A 21136-nucleotide genomic window follows, 5' to 3' on the forward strand; every position below is an offset into this window, starting at 1 on the left:
TCATAAAAAACCACCTTTTGTTTTGTCCCTTCTCCCTGCTTTATTTTTAACCTCTTAGAGTCTTGTTTTAATGTTTCTTCTAATAGCATATATCTATAAAACTTTCAGAATATAAATAATTTTTTATGTACTAATGCCTCTGAAAGGTCTATTATTGCTCATCACGAGGATTAGATTACAAATATATTCCTTATTACGTATTTGAAAATTAAGTAAACTTCTATTCAATATTCTGGAGTTAACACACAAATGAAAGCAGTGCAACATCTTAGAGTTTCAGTGGAGACTGGTTAAAGATCAACCTAGGAAGTCAAAAAGGTTTGATCCTTATTTTCTTCCCCAAGAAATCTACAACAAAAATGAAAACTGTTTCTTGGAAACCCTTGAGATGAGAATGGTAAGAGACAAATGGAATTAAGATCTTCTCTAGCAGAGCAAGATGTAGGACTTTGGAAGACTCCAAGTTTTTGGTTCCTGCTCAGTGAACTGTAATTGAAATAAAAGAATCCTCATTCCTCGTGGTTTAATATATGACTTAATAAAAACAAAGCAGAAGGTACTGACTTCACTCTCACAGGACTTTTGGTGTGAGATGGACTCACATCTGCCTGGTGAAGTATTGGTAGTTAACGAGATTCTGGAAAGACCAAGGTGTGGCCCCCTAACTGCTTGCTTAGTGTTCTGTAAATTGAAGAATAAGCTATTTTGTATCCAGTATTATGGTCCATTGCCTCATTCTGCAGTCAATTTTTGATGTTCCTTTTAAAGAAGGAGAACAGATTTTCCCATCTTTCTGTAGAAAGACTTCTTATACTTGGTGTCACTGTCTCTGGTGTCCCTGTGGTTTCACGTGGGCGAGAACAGGCCTGTGGGTAAGCACAGCCTTTTGGTTTTGTAACAGTAGCAGTTTCCCCATGAACTGTTGACTCTGATGGACACCATATAACAATCTGGCAATCACTGATGGGAAGGAGAGCAACTTCCATTTGTTCATCAACATTTTAACCTTGATAATGAGAAGTGCTGATCCCCAAGGATCTTGGTTCAGCAGCTCTGAAGATCATCTGTTTAATTGCTGTTCATAGGGATTTTTCACTGAAATATGACAGCAGCTACAGTGAACAGTCACTGTCACCTAAAAAATAATTACTGTTCTGTCACATGAGAAGCATTAGGAGTGATTATGTGACAATTTAGTTAGAGGTACTTTCTCACCTGGAATATCAGGTAAGATAATCAGCATAAGAGCAACTTAGTCCAGTTTGCTCCTTCAAGAATGGGTACACAGATGTCAGTTGGAAATCTCATTTGAAATTTAATTTGGAACATCCCTTGAGAGAGGATTCACTTTTACTCCTGTTCTCTGTGCATTTTTTGAGGACTTTTTATTGTGTGACTTTTAAATGAGGTTAAAATCTCAGTCATGTTTTTACCTTGCAGATGTAATGAAGGACGTATTGGAAGACTCTGTGAATGTAGTACAGATGAAGTAAATAGTGAGGACATGGATGCTTACTGCAGGAGAGAGAACAGTACAGAAATATGCAGTAATAATGGGGAATGCATCTGTGGACAATGCGTATGCAAGAAAAGAGAAAACACCAATGAAGTGTATTCTGGCAAATACTGTGAATGTGACAACTTCAACTGTGATCGATCGAATGGTTTGATTTGTGGAGGTGAGAAACTACTTTGGTTTTCTGCAGGCAAAGCTGGTCAGCAGCATACAAGTCTGTCATCTCTACCTAAGAGAGTAGCTTAATCATAGCCACTTGGTAACAGAGATGAGAGTATCCACAGGTTTAGTGATTGCAAACGTCTATTAATGAAACAGCCCTCTTACCAAACAGCATTTTAATGCACATTTCACCTTTCTTGAATCACAGCTCCAGGAAGGATGTGAAGTGAACTTCACTTCTGCTGTTTTTTACAGAATTACCTTCAGATATTGTAGTAAAGAAAAAGTAGTAAAGAAAGCTGGCTCAGTATAACCACTGTGTCAATAGAAAGAGAGAATGACCTCAGCTTACTTGTAATCCAGAAAAACACCTTAAGCACTTGAAGCAAGACCTTGATGCCAGGTAATTCCTGAAATCAAAAGCAATTTAAAAAATCATTCAGCAGCCACTATCTAAGTTATTTTGCTGCATATATCTTTGTCCTATAACTTCCTTAGGTTGCTTTGCACATGGAAGTATCTGGTAGGACTATAACTACTGCCTCAGTTTTGTCTGTGATACAAAAATAGAACAGTGAAACCACTAAGTTTTAACTGAGTAATGAGATACCTCATTCTGCTCAGAATACACTATTGCTTACCAGCTCCACAAAGGATGGGAGCAGTGGTGGTGGTGTTCCAAAAAAAATATATGGTGGCAGGTAAGTATTGACTGAAATACTTCATACTCAGTGGAGAAGGAGGAGTATGGCCAAAAAGCTTTTCATGTCATCTAGATCACCTTTCTGGAGATACAGGCATCTTGGTTCCTGCACAGGGAGTGTGAGGAGCATGAAGTTGGGTTGGGTGCGTGAGGTCAGAAGTACAGCAGCTGAATGGTGGTGTCCTGTGGAGCCAAAGGTGGTTCATTTTTCTGTGTTCTGAAGTCTCAGTGCATTCCTCATCTTTTTAGGTCTTGCTTTATACATTTGTTTAGTGATAGACACGAAGACAGAAGCTATCAATTTATCTTTATGCACACAAAGTTGTGAACTGAAGCAGTGCTGCAATGCTCTCCACCCACGTGATATGGTCATCACACTATTCTGTTGTTGATCAGATTTCCCTAGTCTTGTTCATGAAAGGAAATCCGAATGTAGGAGAATGGGAAAAGGGGAGAAATGCCTGCTAGTGGTTTTTCAAGGAGCTAAAATTTATTTTGTACCTCTTAATTCATTAGAGTCTTCATTATCTCTCTATCAGGGTTTCTTTTCCTTTTATCTGCCCTGAGATGGCGAACATTTATTTCTTACTGTCACAAATTTTATGTTTTATGTTATACTTGATTTCACTGAAATATCTTTCCAATGCACAGGAAATGGTATCTGCAAATGCAGAGTGTGCGAGTGTTTCCCCAACTTCACTGGCAGTGCCTGCGATTGTTCCTTGGACACTACACCATGTATGGCTTCTAATGGGCAGATTTGCAATGGAAGAGGAACCTGTGAATGTGGCACCTGTAATTGTACAGATCCCAAATTCCAAGGCCCCACATGTGAAATGTGTCAGACTTGCCTCGGTGTCTGTGCAGAGCACAAGTACGTACCTAGAACACCAAGCCCCAGCTTCTGTGCATTTGAGTTTGTGATACTTGTATGTGAGGATTTTTAAAACAAAGCCTTTGATAGTTAAAACTTCAGCTAAGGTTTTTGCTTGAAACTTTTATTCTGAAATACTGTTGAAATGGACTAACCTGACTGTCAAAAACTGAACCTAGACCTGTGTGGGCCAGCGAAATTTGCATCCCTCCCTTTGGAAATCCAGATTTTTGGAAACGAAACGTTTTCTGCACGAAAACTTTGAAGTAAATTTGGGATTAGCAGCTGAGCTGATTCCTGTGCAGCTAACTTTGTGCTGAGAAAAAAACTTAGTCTTTTTAGTATAAAAATCCTGTTCAGTCTGCTTTTTTCAATGAGTTATTCAGAGTGATACCCCACTGTAAAGCTTGTCACTCCGTTTGTTCTTTTTAATCTGTGTCTCAGATACTGTTTCACTGTCAATATCCTGTTCCTACACTGCCTTCTCTGAGAGTATTCATTTTCCAGGTAGAGGTGTTGAAAAAGTTTGGGTTTTTTTCTGCCTTTGAAGTTTGTGGGTCATCTAGGGAAAGAGGAATTTATTAAAGGGCTTTTGTTAATCCCAAGGTGCATAAGTGTTCTGACTGCTAAAAAGCAGTGTCTTCCTTTATTTTTTCCTGACCTTTATGGCAAAAGGATTGTTTTTTCATGGTTTCTTTTTTTTTCCCATGTTTTCTCCTTTACATTTCTTTAAATTAAATGCTAGAAATCTGTCATGAACATATTAAAAAGCATTGCTTCTGGTTTGTACCTCCACAGGGACTGTGTTCAGTGCAGAGCTTTTGAAAAGGGGGAAAAGAAGGACACCTGTTCCCAGGAATGTATGCATTTCAATATGACACTGGTAGAAAGCCGGGACAAGTTGCCGCAGCCCGGACAGCCCGATCCGTTGTCTCACTGCAAAGAGAAGGATGTTGATGACTGCTGGTTCTACTTCACATATTCTGTCAACTCGAATGGTGAAGCCAATGTCCATGTGGTGGAGACCCCAGGTATGAACAGGATGTTGCCTGTTTTCCCTTTGTTGTTAATTGTCCTAGTTAGATAAATTTTCACGATTTTTTTACCAAGTTTGTGCTACAGGTTATAAACAATTGTGTCTTTGAGGTTTTGTTGCTTTTTTTCTTTTCCTTTTCTTAATAATTCGGGACCAGTGTACATAAAATTGTGTACTATGCTGCAAACTGCTTGAATTATTTCATGCTGGCAGCCTTTACTTTTATTTAACTGAGGTACCTTCAATAATAGGTTCCAAAAGCCTTTTACTTAGTTAATCCTTAATAGTTCAATCTTCTGATACAAAAAAGCAAGAACAATTTTATAGCTCAATCAGTAATTTACCATTGATTTACCAAGACCATTGTTAGTCTGAATTACTGAATGTTGCATCTAATAGTGCAAAATTTCTGATTTTGTGCATTAGCAGTGTGTGGTCTCCTGATTTTTATAAGCCTGATATAAAATGCACACCTTAAAGGTTTAGTGCTGTATTCCACTCAAGGAATTTTCAGAATTGATCGTTTGGGTGACCATCATTTAATACAGACCAGTGGCTCTTAGACATAAATACTGCTTCAATTCAGAATGTTTAAAGTTCTCTACAAATGTAGTCCACAGTGTAGAGGAGAGTCTTGAGCCCTGTCTCCTAGGGCAAGTCAAACACCTCTTGCATTTCTGGGGCCTGACCTTTTCTTCATGTATAAACTTCTGTTTCCTGAGCTCAGAGGTGAATCAAGCCCATCATGCACAAGGAGACACCTTAATTCTGTGCCATACAAGTGCTGAAGGAACCAGCTCTGGTCAGTAGAGCTGTATTCAGCGGAGCAGACACTTGTTCCTTACTGGTTCCCAAGGAATTCCTCTCATGACCCTTCCCCCTACCTTCACCCTTGCAGAGGGCAGCTACAAAGATAAGGAGTCTGCAGTGGGGGAGGAAGCTTTGGTCTATTGACTGCACAGGAGTTGCATTTATTTGCTTCTGACTCCTTCACTTTGTGCATTGACCTCTGCAAAAGCCTTTCTTCAGTTTGTGATTATTGAGAATTTTACATTAATAGTAGAGTTGGGTTTTAATTTGGAGGATTGTTGTTTCTGTGTCAGTCACCATAAATCACTTTGCATCTGTATTACTCTTTTCAAGCACATAATTCACTTTTTTTGAAAGTATATGATATTTTTATCCAAAGAAGATGTGCCTTTTTGTAAACTAGATTTCAGCAGATATCAGTTCCCTAGATGAGGAAATACCCTTAAAAATAAAAATCTGTCTCGGAAGCAAAGTTATTGCTTATCTCTATATATTAACCACTAACAGCCATCTGAGGTAAAATGGGAAGCACCCTCTTTCTGTAATGCTGTGACAGAGTACATGAGGCCTTTTTTGCCAGTCTGTGTTTGTACTCCAGCTGGTTTATCCCTCCTGCACTACCTTTGACTTGTATGTTTAAAATACCATTGCCAGTTACTTTGCTCTAAATACTCTAGATCAATAGCTTAAGGGGTTAGTATATTGACTTTATCATCAGAACAGGATTTGTTCTATTGCTAAACTCAAACACAAATTAGAAGGATAAAAGTAAGCTGGAATGTTACTGGATGTACATATTCCAAAAATTCTATTATTTGAAAGAAAAGTAGCATTGGCATACCTGACATTCAAAATACTGGCTTCAGTACAAAATCAAATGTTAAAAGCATCTGGGTATGCATTACCTTTACCATTTTGTAAAATCAAGTTTCCCTTGCCTTGTTCCCTAGAGTGCCCCAGCGGTCCTGACATCATTCCCATCGTAGCTGGTGTAGTTGCTGGAATTGTTCTTATTGGACTTGCATTATTATTGATTTGGAAGCTACTAATGATCATCCATGACAGAAGAGAATTTGCTAAATTCGAAAAGGAGAAGATGAATGCCAAGTGGGATACGGTAAGTCAAGAGGCTTCTCTGTGTATAAAAGCTGCAGTAGCAGAGAAGAATAGAAGGTTTTTGTTTATGTGGCTTAAGTGTTTCAGATTGTAACCAACCCCCTTAGAGAAGAACTACTTGAGTTAGAAAGGGGAGTAGTAACTTGGGTTTAAATAACATTTCAGAGAGAAAATGTGACAGCATAGTTCAGCTTTACAGTTCTACCACACATAACAATGTGTTATTGAAATGTTTATTAGAAAGATGAGTAACTTCTGTATAAACAGAGAAGAAATTTTGTGCTCATTGAGGAGATCTTGTAAATACTCACACAGAGTTGAATGAGTAAATACTCATTGGGAGGCTTCAATAAAAGTCATGGCTGGTACTGGTGTGTTGAAATCTTCCCAACTCTTTGTCAGCAGAGAAGTGTGCAAGAAAAGCAAGCCCATGGTCTATAGGTTTTCATAGGCTACTAGTTGCTGCCTCTGGGAAATGTTAGGAACTTTCTAATCAAGAACCCCTTCAATACAGTTCTGTAGAAGGCAACTCCCACGTGTGCTTGATAAGAGAATACTTAAAAAAATGTCCAAGGAGGCCTTTTGGTTTTATTTAAGAAAATTAATTAATTCTGTTTTGGGTAAAACAAAATTACTAACACTTTTCTGTATATATTTAGCATGATTTTTTTCAGTGATAGTTGAGAATGTTACTTTTTTTTTTCTCTTGTTGAATTATTCGATATTGACCATTTCTTTTACTTCAGCAAGAAAATCCAATATACAAGAGCCCTATTAACAATTTCAAGAATCCAAACTATGGACGTAAAGCTGGTCTCTAAGTCTCAGTTTGTATCTCCTTTCATTTTCTTTCTTTTTTTCCCCTTTGCATGTCACTTCAAACTCACTGTGTGTCACAGTCAGTTAATCACAGTTTATGTCTTACTCAGTTTCTCTACTGCTGCTTTGAGTGTGGGGTTTTCAAGAATGCAGCTTGAAAATTTTTAACTGGTTTTGACAACTAGATTACTTACTTACTAATATTACCAATACTGGCTTAAACTATTCTACAAGTGATTATTTTTATTTTATTTTTTTGCTAAATGTGTGAACAGCTCTTAGATTGTGGAGAGACAGAGGGGGAGGCTTTATCTTCTCTTTCCTCAAATCAGCAGTCGGTTTGCTTTAATTTGATATATTTGCTAAGATAGATGAGATACTCGTAAGATGTCCCAACCTATAAATATCACCGTTTTTATTAGAATAACTCTGGGAACATTCAGAGTAGCCTTACAGATTTTTCCTTTTTTGTAAACTTCTTCATCTTATTAATCATGAAATGCATATACTCTACTAATTTTAAATTAAATATGCATCTTACTTTTTTTGTCCTTATTTCTATTGACACAGGCAATATCACAGTCCTTGTAGCCCAGCCAGCTTGAGGGTGTCCATAGGAAAAAACATTGATGGAAGAGGAGGAAATGTTCTTGTCTTCTCTAGATGCATTTTCCACTTGTTTTCTTAAGTCCCTCTTAAACTCTACCTGAGCACCTCATTTCTGTTTGGAAATGCTGAGTTCAGTTTTCTGTACACCCAACACACCAGGAGAAACAGCAGGATCCAGGAGAGCAAGTCAGTAAAGAGAAGTAATGAGTAGTTACCTTTTGTAGACTTCAAGGTTTCACTTCCTTGGGTGCTCTAGGTGTTCTCCTCCTTCCCTGGGATCCCCAGCTGCTCAGGAAGGAATGAGAAAGGGAGGATGAGATAGGGAAGGGATGTCAGAAGAATGCTGAGTGATAAGTAGTACAGTGATCAGATTAGAGGAAGGGGAATGAAGAAACTGGGAAGGCAGCACGTCCCTTAAATATCCATAGATTTTCTTCAGAAGCCAGTGGAAGGGACGATCTCTGTCTCTAATTTTGTACTGTCTGCTGTCTCCCTTTTTCAGTGTTGCACTCAAAAGATTTTTGTAAAGAAAAAAATGAGGGGAGAAAGCAGGAATTGAGAGAATTTAGGTTTTTACTTGTTCTCACTGTGACAAAAATTCCAAAAAGTACTTTGTCTAGCATTCTGAGCCCTTCCTGATGAAATACACTTTCCTTTTCTCTTTGCATTCGCTTCACTTTCCAGTGTGTCCAAAATAGATGGTAAAAACGTTCATTTTACTTGCTACATTGACCACATTCACTCCTTTTCATTTTTCTTCTCAGAGTCCATTATTCTGGGGAGGAAATTGAGTTCTTGGTCCTTTCTAACACTTCACATACTCCATCTGGTTAAGTCTCTGTTACCTGCCCTTCTGCTGCTCTCTTAGCTGTATACTTTCTGTTGCATGCAGGACAAGCATCTAACAAACCATATGTTGTGTAATTTCCATGCTCTCATTCTCTACTCTGTGTCTCTTCAGGATATAATGTCTTTAGTGCTACCAGTTCTCCTGAAAACGTATTTCCTGCAGAAAGCTTTCCTCTTGTGTAAATGGAGAGGTGGACTTCTGCCTTTTTGTTTCACTCAGATATGAGGATGAAAAGTATGAAAGAGTGTGAGGTTTTTTAAACATGACTTTATCATTTTTGGATAGAAATATCAGAACTCTGGGGAGAAAGGGAGATTGGTTTAGATTTATCGACCCTAGAAAGGAGGAGGTCAATGTTGGCAGAACAGGTGACCCACAGGACGTAAAAGAAAGATAGCTAAGATCTTCCAGTGGTTTTAGATTATTGCCAAAGCTTTTCATTTAAGTGAAGAGTTGCCTTGTATCACCAAGGCAAAAAAGTCATCTGAAATTCCATTACAAGAAAATTACATCGCAGTAGGTTCCCTGCTCTGCACATGTGTATAAAATTGAATTAGCTTTGTGCAGGTTGTGTGACCATTCCCTGGTCCCACAGCCATCATACACACACGGGCTGGGGCTCTGTGGTGAGGGAGCTGCAGCACCTTGTCATGATCCAGGTGCCCAAGTACTTCCCTGGTGCTGGTCCCTGATGTTGCGAAGGACGTCACCGCGGCATCCTTGGGGCTGATGCTCGAGGCAGCTGGGTCGAACCATGTTTGCCCGTGTTCTACCCCAGTCAGCCATGAAGGGTTTGGTGCAATCATGCTTGGAACAAGTCTAAGAAAGGATGAATTCCTTCTGGACTGAAAAGCTACATCACAAATTTAAAACCCAAACCTGCTATTTGTAGTGAATGCCATTTACCACTCCTGCTTGGGGATAGCTTGTGCATTGCTAAGCATCTTCAAACAGACTCCAAACAGTCATCTTGCATTTCACAAGTGATAAATTCATTTATATGAGATACTAAATCTGTAGTAATTTGGCTAGCCTAGTTAGCAGCTACTGATAAGAATAAAAACCCACAAACAATTCAAGGCACTGAAAATCAGAGGGATGTGTTCTCCTAACTTAGATTTTTATGTCTGTAACTTACCTTGCTGATCAATGCTGAACATATGCTGAGTGTGGGAACAGAGATGCCATATTTTCAATTGCTTTCATATCAATTATTATATTCAATTAATCCTGATTTGTGGCACCAAAGATAGATAGAAACTATATTAAACCACTTATTTTTGCCTTTATTTATTTTTTCTTTACTTTACAACTCAGTACCACTAGAGATGTAGCTGTAATCACAGCTGGTGGCCTATTTAGTAATGCAGCGCAAAGAGGGGATGTAGATGGAATAACAGCGGCGGTGCCCTCGGGGCTTTTCCCGCTGTTCCCGCCGGGCTCCATCCGGGAAAGGGTTGGAGCGGGGCGTGGCGCCCTCTGGCGGCCTCCCGGCCCCTGACCTGGGCCTCGCCTCTTTCCCTGGAGCCGCCGCGTGTCCGGGCGGCCCGGCCCTGTGTTCCTGCCAAATAGCGCTGGGTGTTGGTGGGAGCTGGAAATGGTCAGAACCGGCTCTTGAACAATGCGTGTGGATGAGTTTAAATACTCCGGAGTCCAGCTTCTTACAGTGGCCTAACTCTTAAACCCACTGTGAAGGTGACTTAAGTGACTGTTGAAACAATAAGTCCCTGGAGAAAAAGGAAAAAGGTGACTCAAACATCCTATATAATAGGTTCATCTTTATGCAGCACTGAACTGAACTGTTGTCCTCTGAACAGCCCATTCTAGTTGAAAGTGAATACTGTTGCAAAAACATAGCTCTTTATTCGTGGCTGAAAGTACTTTTTAAAAGTACCTCCATCTTTATTTTAATGTATGTCACTCAATCTTATATATAGTTATTGTTTTTACTTTTGGTTTAAGTGTGCATGGAGTTCTTAGTTATAGGGGCATGTGGTAAATGTGTTTTCCCTAATTTTGCATGCTTCAACCAGTGTGTTCTCTGCAGTGGCATAAAGAAAAAGGGTTTATTTAAAACCAGTAGTGTTTGTCTAAGACAGCAAGTTTGTTTTAGTGGCCAGTTAAAAAACTGGGATGCTGCTAATCTTGGAAAGTTTATACCCTATGCCAGCTGTGAGGGGCCCTAAGCGAGATGAGCGTCATGCTGGATTAGTGGATATTTATTTTAATGATGAACTGTCTGCAGAAAACCCTGCCAAGCCAGGCCCAAGACAGGGTGATGGAGTATGGCTGGAACAGCCAGGGCTGTTGCTGTCTAACAGAAGAGAGCAGGGAAGGAATTGCAGATCCATCAGGTGCCTGTGTTGTGGTTATAGGCAGTAGAGCCTTAAGAGCCATTTAGCTGATCAAGTGTCAGGCTGAACAGTCGTGAATATTGACTAAATCTCCATTATTTGTAATGGGAACCAAGACACTCACCTGACATATGGAGACACTTAGTCACGTGCTTTATTCAGTGACCTAAATCCTACTGTGTGCTTCTGAGAAGCACAAGTACAAGGGAAGGCAGGGGGGTGTTTCAATATTCTTGTAAATAGGGCTTATGCTAAATAAAGAGCATGTAAATTTCAAATTCTAACTTCAATTCAAAAGTATTGTAGTAAAAAATTTACAACCTTATTATGCAAATTGTATTTTAAGCCTGATTCCAGGTTCAAATTAGTTGTATGAATTCCACCTAGCAAATTTCTAAGCTTTAGTCCTAACCTTTAGACCCATTCCTGCACTATCTGATAGAAGTTATCTCTCTTTTACAAACTAGAAAGTGTAAGCATATACCTTCCTTTTTGTGCTGGGGATAGTCTGTTTTGTAAACTGTTGAAGGTTAAAAGCACCATATAGCAAGTATTACATAATGCCTTGCCATGGAAGAGCTGTACAATAACTTCTAGTCTGCATATGACACAACCTATTAAGCTCAAAGACTTTCTCTGCATCATAAACTTTACTGATTTATATTTATATTTTTAAGAATTCTCCATTAAAACTTGTCAAGGAAATAAACAATGTACATTGCCAAGAACTTTGAGGCATAATGAGATACTTCAGTTGCAGATTAAATCCCTCATCCCTGCATGTTTTTCCAGTTTTGTTTACATCTTACTATTGCAAAGCTTTTTACTGAAAATATTGGGGTAGGTCATAATTTTGCATTGATTAATTAGTCTGGCTAAGAACTAATCACATCACACTATTTCTATGATTTACAATAAAGAAAAGAACAACCAAACATAATTCCCCATCCATTTCCAGACCAGTAGCTGATACACTTTTAACTAAGACAGCATTTGCCTGGGAACTGCTAGAAGGAAGAAGGGTCTTTTACTGTTACACTGTATTTGTGAAGGACAGCCAGCACTGGACACCCAGTTCCTCCTTCATCTCTGTCCAGATGGCATTGACTCAGACCTTGAGAAGAGTGAACAGAGAACCTTGACTTCCATTGTCCAGCAATCCAGGTGCTGGCTGGACGAGTCTCTGGGGTCTAAGCAGGATTGGATACACCTCCTTGGTGTTTGCATGTTAAAGAAGCTGGCTTTGAGGAGAAATACCCTTTTCCTGTGAAAGGAACACAGCACCAGCTACATGGTCCTCCTCAGCAGCAGCTATGGTTGTTGGGGTAGCCCAGTTAACTTGACCAGGTCTTGCAAAAAAGGCAACAAACTTCCCAGGAACTGTGATATGAAAATTTCACACCAAGTTAGTTAGTTGCTTGCCTTGTCATTTCTGGCACATTCTGTGGTATTCCTAGTTGATTTTCCAGGTTTATGACCCTGAAAAGTAGACACCTGGTGTTTGTGTGTCCTTTGATTGACTGTAGGAAAGATTGGTTTAACCTGAAATATTTTAAATGGTGTGTAACTTAATAGAGTTGAATTAATATGGTTATATAGGCCATCTCAGACCAGGGGGGAACCTTAAAGGGAGAGAGATTCCCTTACTGCTGAAGAAGGCCAGATACAGCCCTGGCCACAACAGCACTCCAGCTGACAACTGCACTGTGCTGAATTTTCTCAGGAATTATTTGTGTATGCACAGAAGAGCTTCATGCTGCAAACAACATTCATTTAGGTTGACGTTCAGGCTGTGATAAGAGCTCAGCACTGCAGCTCCAGGCTGTACCTCACAGTAGCCCTTTCTCCTGCAAAGATTTATCTGTTCATTTTCTGTTCAGTCTGTTCGTCTGAGGTGTACAAGGATGTCATAAATGGAGTAAGATTTACTGAGATAGAAGGAAACCTGGGAACAAAGGAAGCTTAAAATAAGCTTAATTTAGAGGTTTTTAAATCTCAGCAACAGCAATGTAAGCAGTTGTCTCGTGTCAGTAGAAGTAATGTTTTTATTACAGTGTCTGCACCAATACAGAAGTTTCTTTGTTTTATCTGTGCATTTTTCCCATATGGGGGGTGGGGGGACCTGCAGAAATAAAATGAGAATGACAAGTACTGAATGTTCAATATAAATAGTGACTGTGTATTAGCAAAACACTAGAAGTCTTTCCGCTTTGTTTCTAGAATTAAATTGTAATGTGAGATAAGCTATTTAAATGCTTATTATAGCAGAGTGTGGTCTGTGGTCAGTCTCGGTGTCAAACAATGTTGTTTACAATTCTATGCTTCCTTAAAAACACTGCCCTGGACTGCAGAGCCCTGGGTGATGGCTCAGCGCTGAGATGAGCACAGAGGTTCAGCTGCCTCCAAGGAAGTGTGTGGTGCAAACAAAACAAAACAGGATCGTTCTAACCCTTTGCTTTATTGATCAGCTGCGCATGCCCTGGCTCAAGTTGTTAGAGGGAAAACTAGTTTGACTTGAGCTGTTTGTGTGTACAAATGAAACATTAATGGGGAATTTCTTAAGCTAATTGTTACACCTCTTGCAAACACCTTGTTTTTTTCTTCTCTTTAAATGTTAATATGAGTATTTTTTTTTCTTTTTCTAGGGTGAAAATCCTATTTACAAGAGTGCAGTGACAACTGTGGTCAATCCTAAGTATGAGGGAAAATGAACACTGCTTGTATGACTTCACAACACTGTATGCAGCATAGCAATTTTTGTAGTCACAGTAAGATAGATTTAGGGCAAACTGCGGTGATTTTACTAATTCATTACATATAGGTTTGTTTTCCTGTGTGAAAATGTACCATATGTAATTTTTTACTTTTAATTTTATTTTATTTTTATTGCAAGTAAAAGTAATTGGTGCCAGAGGTTGGACAAAAAAAAAACTTGAGACTGTGTAGCCTAGACAGCCCAGGTCACGTGGTGCCTTTCTGACCTTTCCCATTCCCGTGCTGTGAATCCAGATCTTCTGCAGGGCACGATACTATATGGAATGACAGGGAGGGAAGGGATTAAAGCAATCAGCATGAGGGCTCTGCCTAGCCATTTAGTATTAAATTTTTTAGCTTTACAGGGAAATCAGGGCTTGAGTTTGCAGATGTAATTAAACTTATGTAGCATGGAGCTGGTGGGTAATTGGTCTTCGAATTGCTAGATGTGTGATTAAGTACATGTTAAGTTGAGAAAGCTGGAAGTGGGCAGTGTAAAAGACTGAAAAGTGTGTGCATACTTATCTTTGTTTTTGAAGTTGCTTATTGCCAGGTTATGGTTAAAATGAAAGTGTTTGAGAAGAATGTTAAGAGGGAAAAAATAGCTTTAAAACACGTGCCATTACTGAAAAAGTTGCTGACTGGTAACTTGCTTAGTTTTATTTTGTAAATTCAAGCCCTGGGTGGCAGTATCATGAAGTACCTTACCAAGACATCCTCAGATCACCTAAGGGCCTTACGTGATGCTGTGTCTTTATTCTGTAATGTTTTCTTTGAAAGCCTGGTGCTTTGTCACCCTTCTAACATTTTTAATGTATTTGGTTGCAATTCTTTTTGTAATATTTTTGTATCGACACAAGCTTTTTTTCCTTTTTTTTTTAGCAGTCTTAGCTGTAAATTTGCCTTTACCCTGTAGCTAAGATTGCATAGTTTGTCATGTGATGAGTCACACATCATTCTTGACATGTGCCATGTACATTTGCCTCTGACCAGTCAAACTGCATCATAGTCATATTCTTGTTTTAAGTGCCTTTTTCTGTTAACAGATGTTCACTTTTTACAGTGCTATTACTGAAGTTATTTATTAAATAAAAGTACCTTAAAATACTTGGATCTCGTCTCTTTATCTTGTAGAAGTTGATACTACTCAAAAAACCTGAGAATTTTGTCTGCACAAGAGGTAATAGACATTGTAATAATCCCAAATATGTCCTGAGAAGAGTTAAGTTGAAATGATCTTGGGTAACAAACAGGAGCTGTTGTATAAGTGCCCAAAGGCCGGGTCAGCGCTGTGTTACGTGCAGGGGCTGTGGATGTAAAGCCCCCGGTGTTCATTTGCATGTGTGCTAAAGAAGTTTTGTAGTTTAATAACTACTCCACCAAATGGGCTCTTTGGTTAATACTCTTTCACAACACATGAAAAACGAGAAAAAACACTGCATTTTGTAGGAAAATAAGGTCTTCTGAATTTTTTTTAAGAGTATAATGTTCTAGGTAGATTATCAAAGCACCTTTGTAATTAAATACATTCCTAAAGTATATTCCTGGAATCTGTATGGTTCCTTGGGGGTTTTTTAACTTTTGGTACTTCATGTTATCCTGAGACACTATGGGGATCTGTTCTGAACGGCCCTGTTAACACCCATCTGAGGGCAGGAGGAGTCTGGTTTCCACGAAGTGGGAGGGGGGATTGAGGGAGAGGTTGGGCTCCGTGTGTGTGTGTGTGTGTGTGTGTGTGTGTGTGTGTCTGTCTGTCTGTCTGTCTGTCTGTCTGTCTGTCTGTCTGTCTGTCTGTCTGTCTCCATGTCTCTATGAGGGAAGCAACTGGAGATAAGAGGATTCATGGGCTTGATACAAGGTAGACCCCACACGGTGGGATGTGCAAGGGGGCAGGTTTGCAGCAGCCACTGGATCAGGGCAGGCACAGGTGGGAGCAGTGAGGGAGAGCAGAGACTCAGGGGCAGCTGCTGGACAGACTGAGTGTGCCAACCCAGCCACGGGAGGGATGGGCCCTGCAGGGATGTCTGCACTTCCCACTACTGGGCCTTCCTCCTGGGCAGTGGAAAAGGCGACGGGAAGGAGGTCCTTGGTCCTGTCCCTGTTTCCCCGAGTGCTGTGCTCTGTCTGTGGTGTTCTGTGTGTGTTCATGGATGTTCTGTGTACGTGAGGGTGCACCTGCCTGCACAGGCTCACTGGGAATACACCCTCCAGCTCACTACACAATGGACCTGGGGACATGGAGCTGCTGCAGTTCTTGCTTCCTTTGGCCTACTGCGTTTGGCAAGAGGTCCATTTTCTGATGGTTGGTGCAAATGAGAGCAAACTCACTGATGGGAAGAAGCTGTGCCATGTGCTGCTCTGGGTTGGTTCTTACATCATAAAATGCTCTTTCTGTATTGCCTTTCCACCTCAGAGAACCAAACCAGCCTGAGATACCATCTAACCTGGCACAAGATTAGAGAGCTGCATCTGTATGTACAGCTCATGTCATCTGTTCCTCTTCATGCTGACTTTACAGAACTGCAACTTAACTGTCTCCACAATAGATGAGATTTGGACATATGAATATTAACCTCCCTTCCTGGTGTTTCGGTCACTTCTCCAACAATACTGAGGATTTTCAATAGCTCCATAAGAAAAAATGCAGAAATTTCTTCTAAACACATTCTGTATTATTTGGCCATGAAAAGTGAGACAAAGCAGCTTGAACAGAAAAGATAATTTCTGACCTTTATGGCTGTAGCTTTGTCAACATTCTACAAATATTAATAGCAAATTTCTGGTTTGGACTGTATCAAAGTCCCCTTCAGATCTGTCTTTTTAACTCTCCATTTTTCCCAGACTGCAGAGAACACTGGAATCCTGAACTATCCAGAATTCATGTCCCACAAGAAGTTGACCTTTAGGAACATTGACCCCTATACAGCATTACCAGTCCTCTTAAATTAAGCAAATATTTAATTATGTGTGCATTAACCTGGTTGTGTCCACTCATTATGTTACATGTTCTGGAGTTTTCTTAACTAGTCTGGTTTCAAAATGCTTGTGTGGATTGGTAGATGGCTTTTTCACAAAGGTGCTGAAGGCTTTGAATTTACGGTACCCATTAGAGAGTTTTTTAAACCCTTGTTTGAACTGGGTTTCCAGTAGCCACTTCCAGCCAGATGGAAGCTGCTTAATATCTCCAAGCGAACAGTTGATTAAATGAGAGAGAACAGCTGCCACCCTACAGGATCAGATTCAAGATACTGTGTCACAGATTGTAGGATTTGCTTTAAAGTGAGATTAAATGTTCCAGCTAAGAGAGAAGGTGTAGTTCAAATATGATAAATTTTAAGTGCTGGAAACCAGAAGTAGTTGTGAATCCTTCTTGGCTTGTAAATACCGACCTCAGCTACTTACCCTGAATTCTGCCAGTTGGTGAAGCAGTGAACTCTCACAGTAAATATCAACAGTGCATCAACTCAAGAGGCTCTGATCCCAGACAAGGCAGATATAAGATCCCAGCAGTGTATCTGTTTGAAAAGAATTACAGTTAATGTAACCATAGTCTCACTATCCTTAATCTATCCGTTTTCCCAGCTCCTGTCTAGTAACTGAAGAGCTAAGCTAGAATTGCTTTATGACAGCTATTAGTAAACAAGGTTTCTTATCCTGGATTGAAACTACAATGACAAAAATACAAGTCAGCTAAAGAAAATAATTCTCTGTAATCATGTAATTTATTAAGTAACATCCATGAACTGACTTTACCACAATGTGTTGAGCCTCCTGCTTAAACTATCTCTTGGCTGCTTGAAAACTTGTCTTAGCAGTCTCTTGAGCACCTACATATGAGGAAGTCTCAACTGATAAATCTATGATCCCCTTGGGATGATGATTTTTTTCCTTTCCTGCATAATTGCACTGGTCTACAATATGACCATGTTTTCTTTTCCATAACAAATACAAATTCATTCTCAGAGAAGCACAGAATGTGAATAGAAAATAAAGGAGAAGCTTTTCTCTGAGTAAAATATTGATCAAGCAGAAATCGTAAAAGAGTATGTTCTAGCTACAAAATTCTACTATTTAGAGGATGTTTTCCAAGCACTTCTGGTTTTCTTCCTGAAAAATCAGAATTGCTGCCAAAGCATTTATCTAGCAGAATGAAAATATTTATAAGCAAGTGTGAATACAGATTGCTGTAAAGTAATTCCAATGAATGTTCATTAATGATAATAAATGCATTAAACCCATCTCAATAAAATGGATAAATTGCAGCTAGAAAAAAGACACCATAGGGGATAATTTTAAATAACTTGAGAATATTTGGGTTGAACATTAATTTTAGACAAATTTTTAAGGTAATTTTTTAAAAAGAACATATTAGAAGTAAACTGATGAGTTTCATACAGATCAACATGGGAAATAGCTTCTAAAATACAGAAAAATAAGTCAAATATGCTGTCAGTGGAAAATTATCAGAAATATTGTGGTTTTCTATTCTTCATAGTATAGCAATATGAACTGTCTCACCTTGCTTTAATAGTGCATTACACAAAACATAAGTATTTTTATCCATGAGAGGTTTAAAAGTACTGTATTGTAGATTCCTTGCTTTGTGGATTTTCCAGCTCTTGGTTCCGTGCCACGGTTTGGATTGCTGAAGCAGATGTCAACATACACTTAAAATATTATCTCACCTTTAAATTATTTAAAGAGCAAGACTTCTGTTGTCAATGTCTTACACTGCAAACTACTGAATATTCCTTTACATATGTGGTACTTTTTCTTGCTATTTAAAAGTTCCAAGCTGCATCTTCTCAAGATATTAATTACCAGCTAAAGGTGTCACTTGGTGAAGAGTGAGCCTGCAAATGAAAGTGTAGGTTGTCCCCCAGATACACAAGGTGTTGTGGGTCAGCCTCTAATTCATCTGTTGACCACAGCCTGCTTTTTTCCTTTGCTCTCTGCTTCCTAAGGACGTGGTACACCAAAGGAGAGGCTGGAGCTGAGTGCGTTGGCCAGTGTTGGTAACGGGGTGAATGTCGAGAAGCAAAACTTCAGAGCACAGAATGAATTCGGGGGATCAGGGGAATTCCTTCGGGGCGGGGGGAAGCAGAGTACAGGGTGGGCGGGGGAGGGAGGAGCCGGAGCACCGGAGAAAGAAAGGGAAATCCGGCTGTTTTTCTTAGGTCCCCCACACTCCTCCAGCTACGTGGTGGCGTTCATGTCCTTTTACAAAGTTACTTACTTTGCAATTACCAATGAATATGTGATTAAATGGCTTGTTGTCGCATTCTCAACTTTTTGCAAGCTCTTCAAATTTCCTTCTCTTTCAGCAATCAAAATTTCTCCTTTCCTGATGAGTTCATCATGAGTTCTCCTATAAAAAGCAGAAGATTTTGCTGTATATCTCAGAAAAAAATTAACAGAACAGCTCTATAAAGTGAAAACTGAGGTACATGGAAAAGAAATGTTTGTATTCCCTCAACAACACTATTACAACAATACAGAGCAGTAAATATAGATTAATCAAACCATTTCATTTCATTAAATAAAGTAAATAATGTAAAAAATAAAATTAATTAACTGTTTTTTTCCTTATCTATGATTTTATTTACCTTTTATTTTAGCATGAGCCAGAGACAAGTTAAATAAAATTAAACATAACTCTGTACCTGAAGTGTCATAGTTTTTATTCTAGAAATATTTCCTAACCAAAGCACAGCCCTGAGAATAATCAGTCGCACAGTCATGGTTTTTAATGGATAAGGAGCACAGGCTCAGAATCAAGGCCTACTTCAGAGTGCCATGTAAAAAAGAGGCATCAAAAACCGATAATTCAGATCAAATGCATTCATTCTTCTAAACAAGTGGTAGTCTGAGAAGTAAGATGGGGTAAGGGGTAGAATGAGGATGCTGACATAGAATATCAGAATAATAATAATAAGAAAATCAGAAGATTATGAGAAACTCTAAAAAGATGACGATAGGATATTATCATTGCAATACTGATAAAAGTCAAACCATCTTCTACAGTAAGGCCAAATTGCAAAATGGGAAAATATAAATAAATTAACTCAAGGGGGTAGCTACAACTATGTTTGGATGGAGCCTCCAAGTTATTCTTGGGCACCAGAGAACCTGTTCAAAGATGACTTTAGAAAGATCACACAAACAGAAGAAGGATGGATTAAGCAAACAGTAAAACCATCTGATCAAAGTAAGAAGATGTCCTTGAAAAAGCTGAATTGCATTTAAATGAAGAATATAAAAAAGAACAGAAATTTAAACATTAAAAGTATGCTAAAGAGGATTTAGTGCCTCGTGGAAGGCACAAAAACTGATAAATACACTGGAAGAAGAAGCCTGACGCCGAGATTAGGAAGGACGGTTGGAATAAGAAATAACAGAATATGTAAACTCATTCTTTGCTTATACATTCCCCATCAGAGGGCAAATACCAGAGAAATTATTCAAAATAAAGTGTCAACAAAATATTCTAGAGAGGAATCAACGAAGGAATAGCAGCAAACTGCCAAAAGCCAATGTTAATCATTTAAGAAGGCTTAAGGAACTCAAGGATGAGTGCCAGATCTCATTGCCATATGAATGGAAAATGGCTAACATACATAGTATCAATTTTTAAGAGGTTTTCTAGGAGTTAAAAAAAAAAATACAAAAAAGTTATCCAGATGTTTCTACCACTATCTGGTAGAAATTATAAGTGGACACATGAAAGAGGGAAGTCACATCTCACAAATCTGATGCACAAAGAGATCACTTCGTGCAACTGGATTTCCAAAGCCTTTCAACAATGCTTTTCATTAAGAACCACTGCAGAAACTTCCAGGGGATGTGGAGAAAGTCTTCAAAATAATAAATAGCTGTTAAAGACAGAAAATTAAAAAAACCCAAAACATTATAGAAGATGTTTGTAAAGGGCCCAGTGTCAAACCTGGGCTGCACCACTAGTGACTGGCCTCCAACTAGATGTTGTTCCACCAGTCATAGCCCTCTCAGCCCAGGCATTCAGCCAGTTTTTAGTCCACCTCACTGTCCACTTATCTAACATACACTTCATCACCATGTCTACAATGATGTTATGGGAAACAGCATCAAAAGCCTTACTAAAGTGGAGAAAACGCCCACTGCTCTCCCCTTAGAAAACCATATTCAGACATTTAAACCAAGGGAAATTGTAAAAATCAATCATTATCTGCACATATTCAGTGACAATCTCTGAACTATCTGTTGCCTACTGAGGAAATAAGATACAGACCATCAGTTTAATGCTCAGTAACAATTGATAAAACATACTGAATAACCAGGGATTACTAGAAAAAGAGTAAAAAGCAAAACAGAAAACACTGTCAAATTAAAGTATTATCTACAGTAGGAAATATTAAAAATGAAATTTTATGTCAATTATTTCCTTTCACTGGCACCTTCATCCACGCAGGATCCAGAGCACTGAGCCCTCCCTGGGTGTGGGCAAGTATAACACAGTTCAGTGGTTGGAGTACACCACTGAGTAACAGAGTTTTA

The 21136-nt window shown here is 39.0% G+C and overlaps 1 protein-coding gene across 1 annotated transcript; it reads left to right on the plus strand.

Moving 5' to 3' along the window:
• The first annotated feature begins 1408 nt into the window (after positions 1-1408).
• LOC135408393 (integrin beta-1-like) lies at positions 1409-14710 on the plus strand. Its single transcript, XM_064643563.1, has 5 exons — positions 1409-1679; positions 3033-3255; positions 4054-4286; positions 6052-6218; positions 13495-14710. The coding sequence occupies exons 1-5, from the start codon at positions 1424-1426 to the stop codon at positions 13558-13560; spliced, it is 945 nt and encodes a 314-aa protein (XP_064499633.1). The 5' UTR covers positions 1409-1423; the 3' UTR covers positions 13561-14710.
• The last annotated feature ends 6426 nt before the right edge of the window (positions 14711-21136 follow it).

The sequence above is a fragment of the Pseudopipra pipra genome, unplaced genomic scaffold (genome assembly GCF_036250125.1).
Source record: "Pseudopipra pipra isolate bDixPip1 unplaced genomic scaffold, bDixPip1.hap1 HAP1_SCAFFOLD_407, whole genome shotgun sequence".
In the NCBI taxonomy this organism is placed as follows: domain Eukaryota; kingdom Metazoa; phylum Chordata; class Aves; order Passeriformes; family Pipridae; genus Pseudopipra; species Pseudopipra pipra.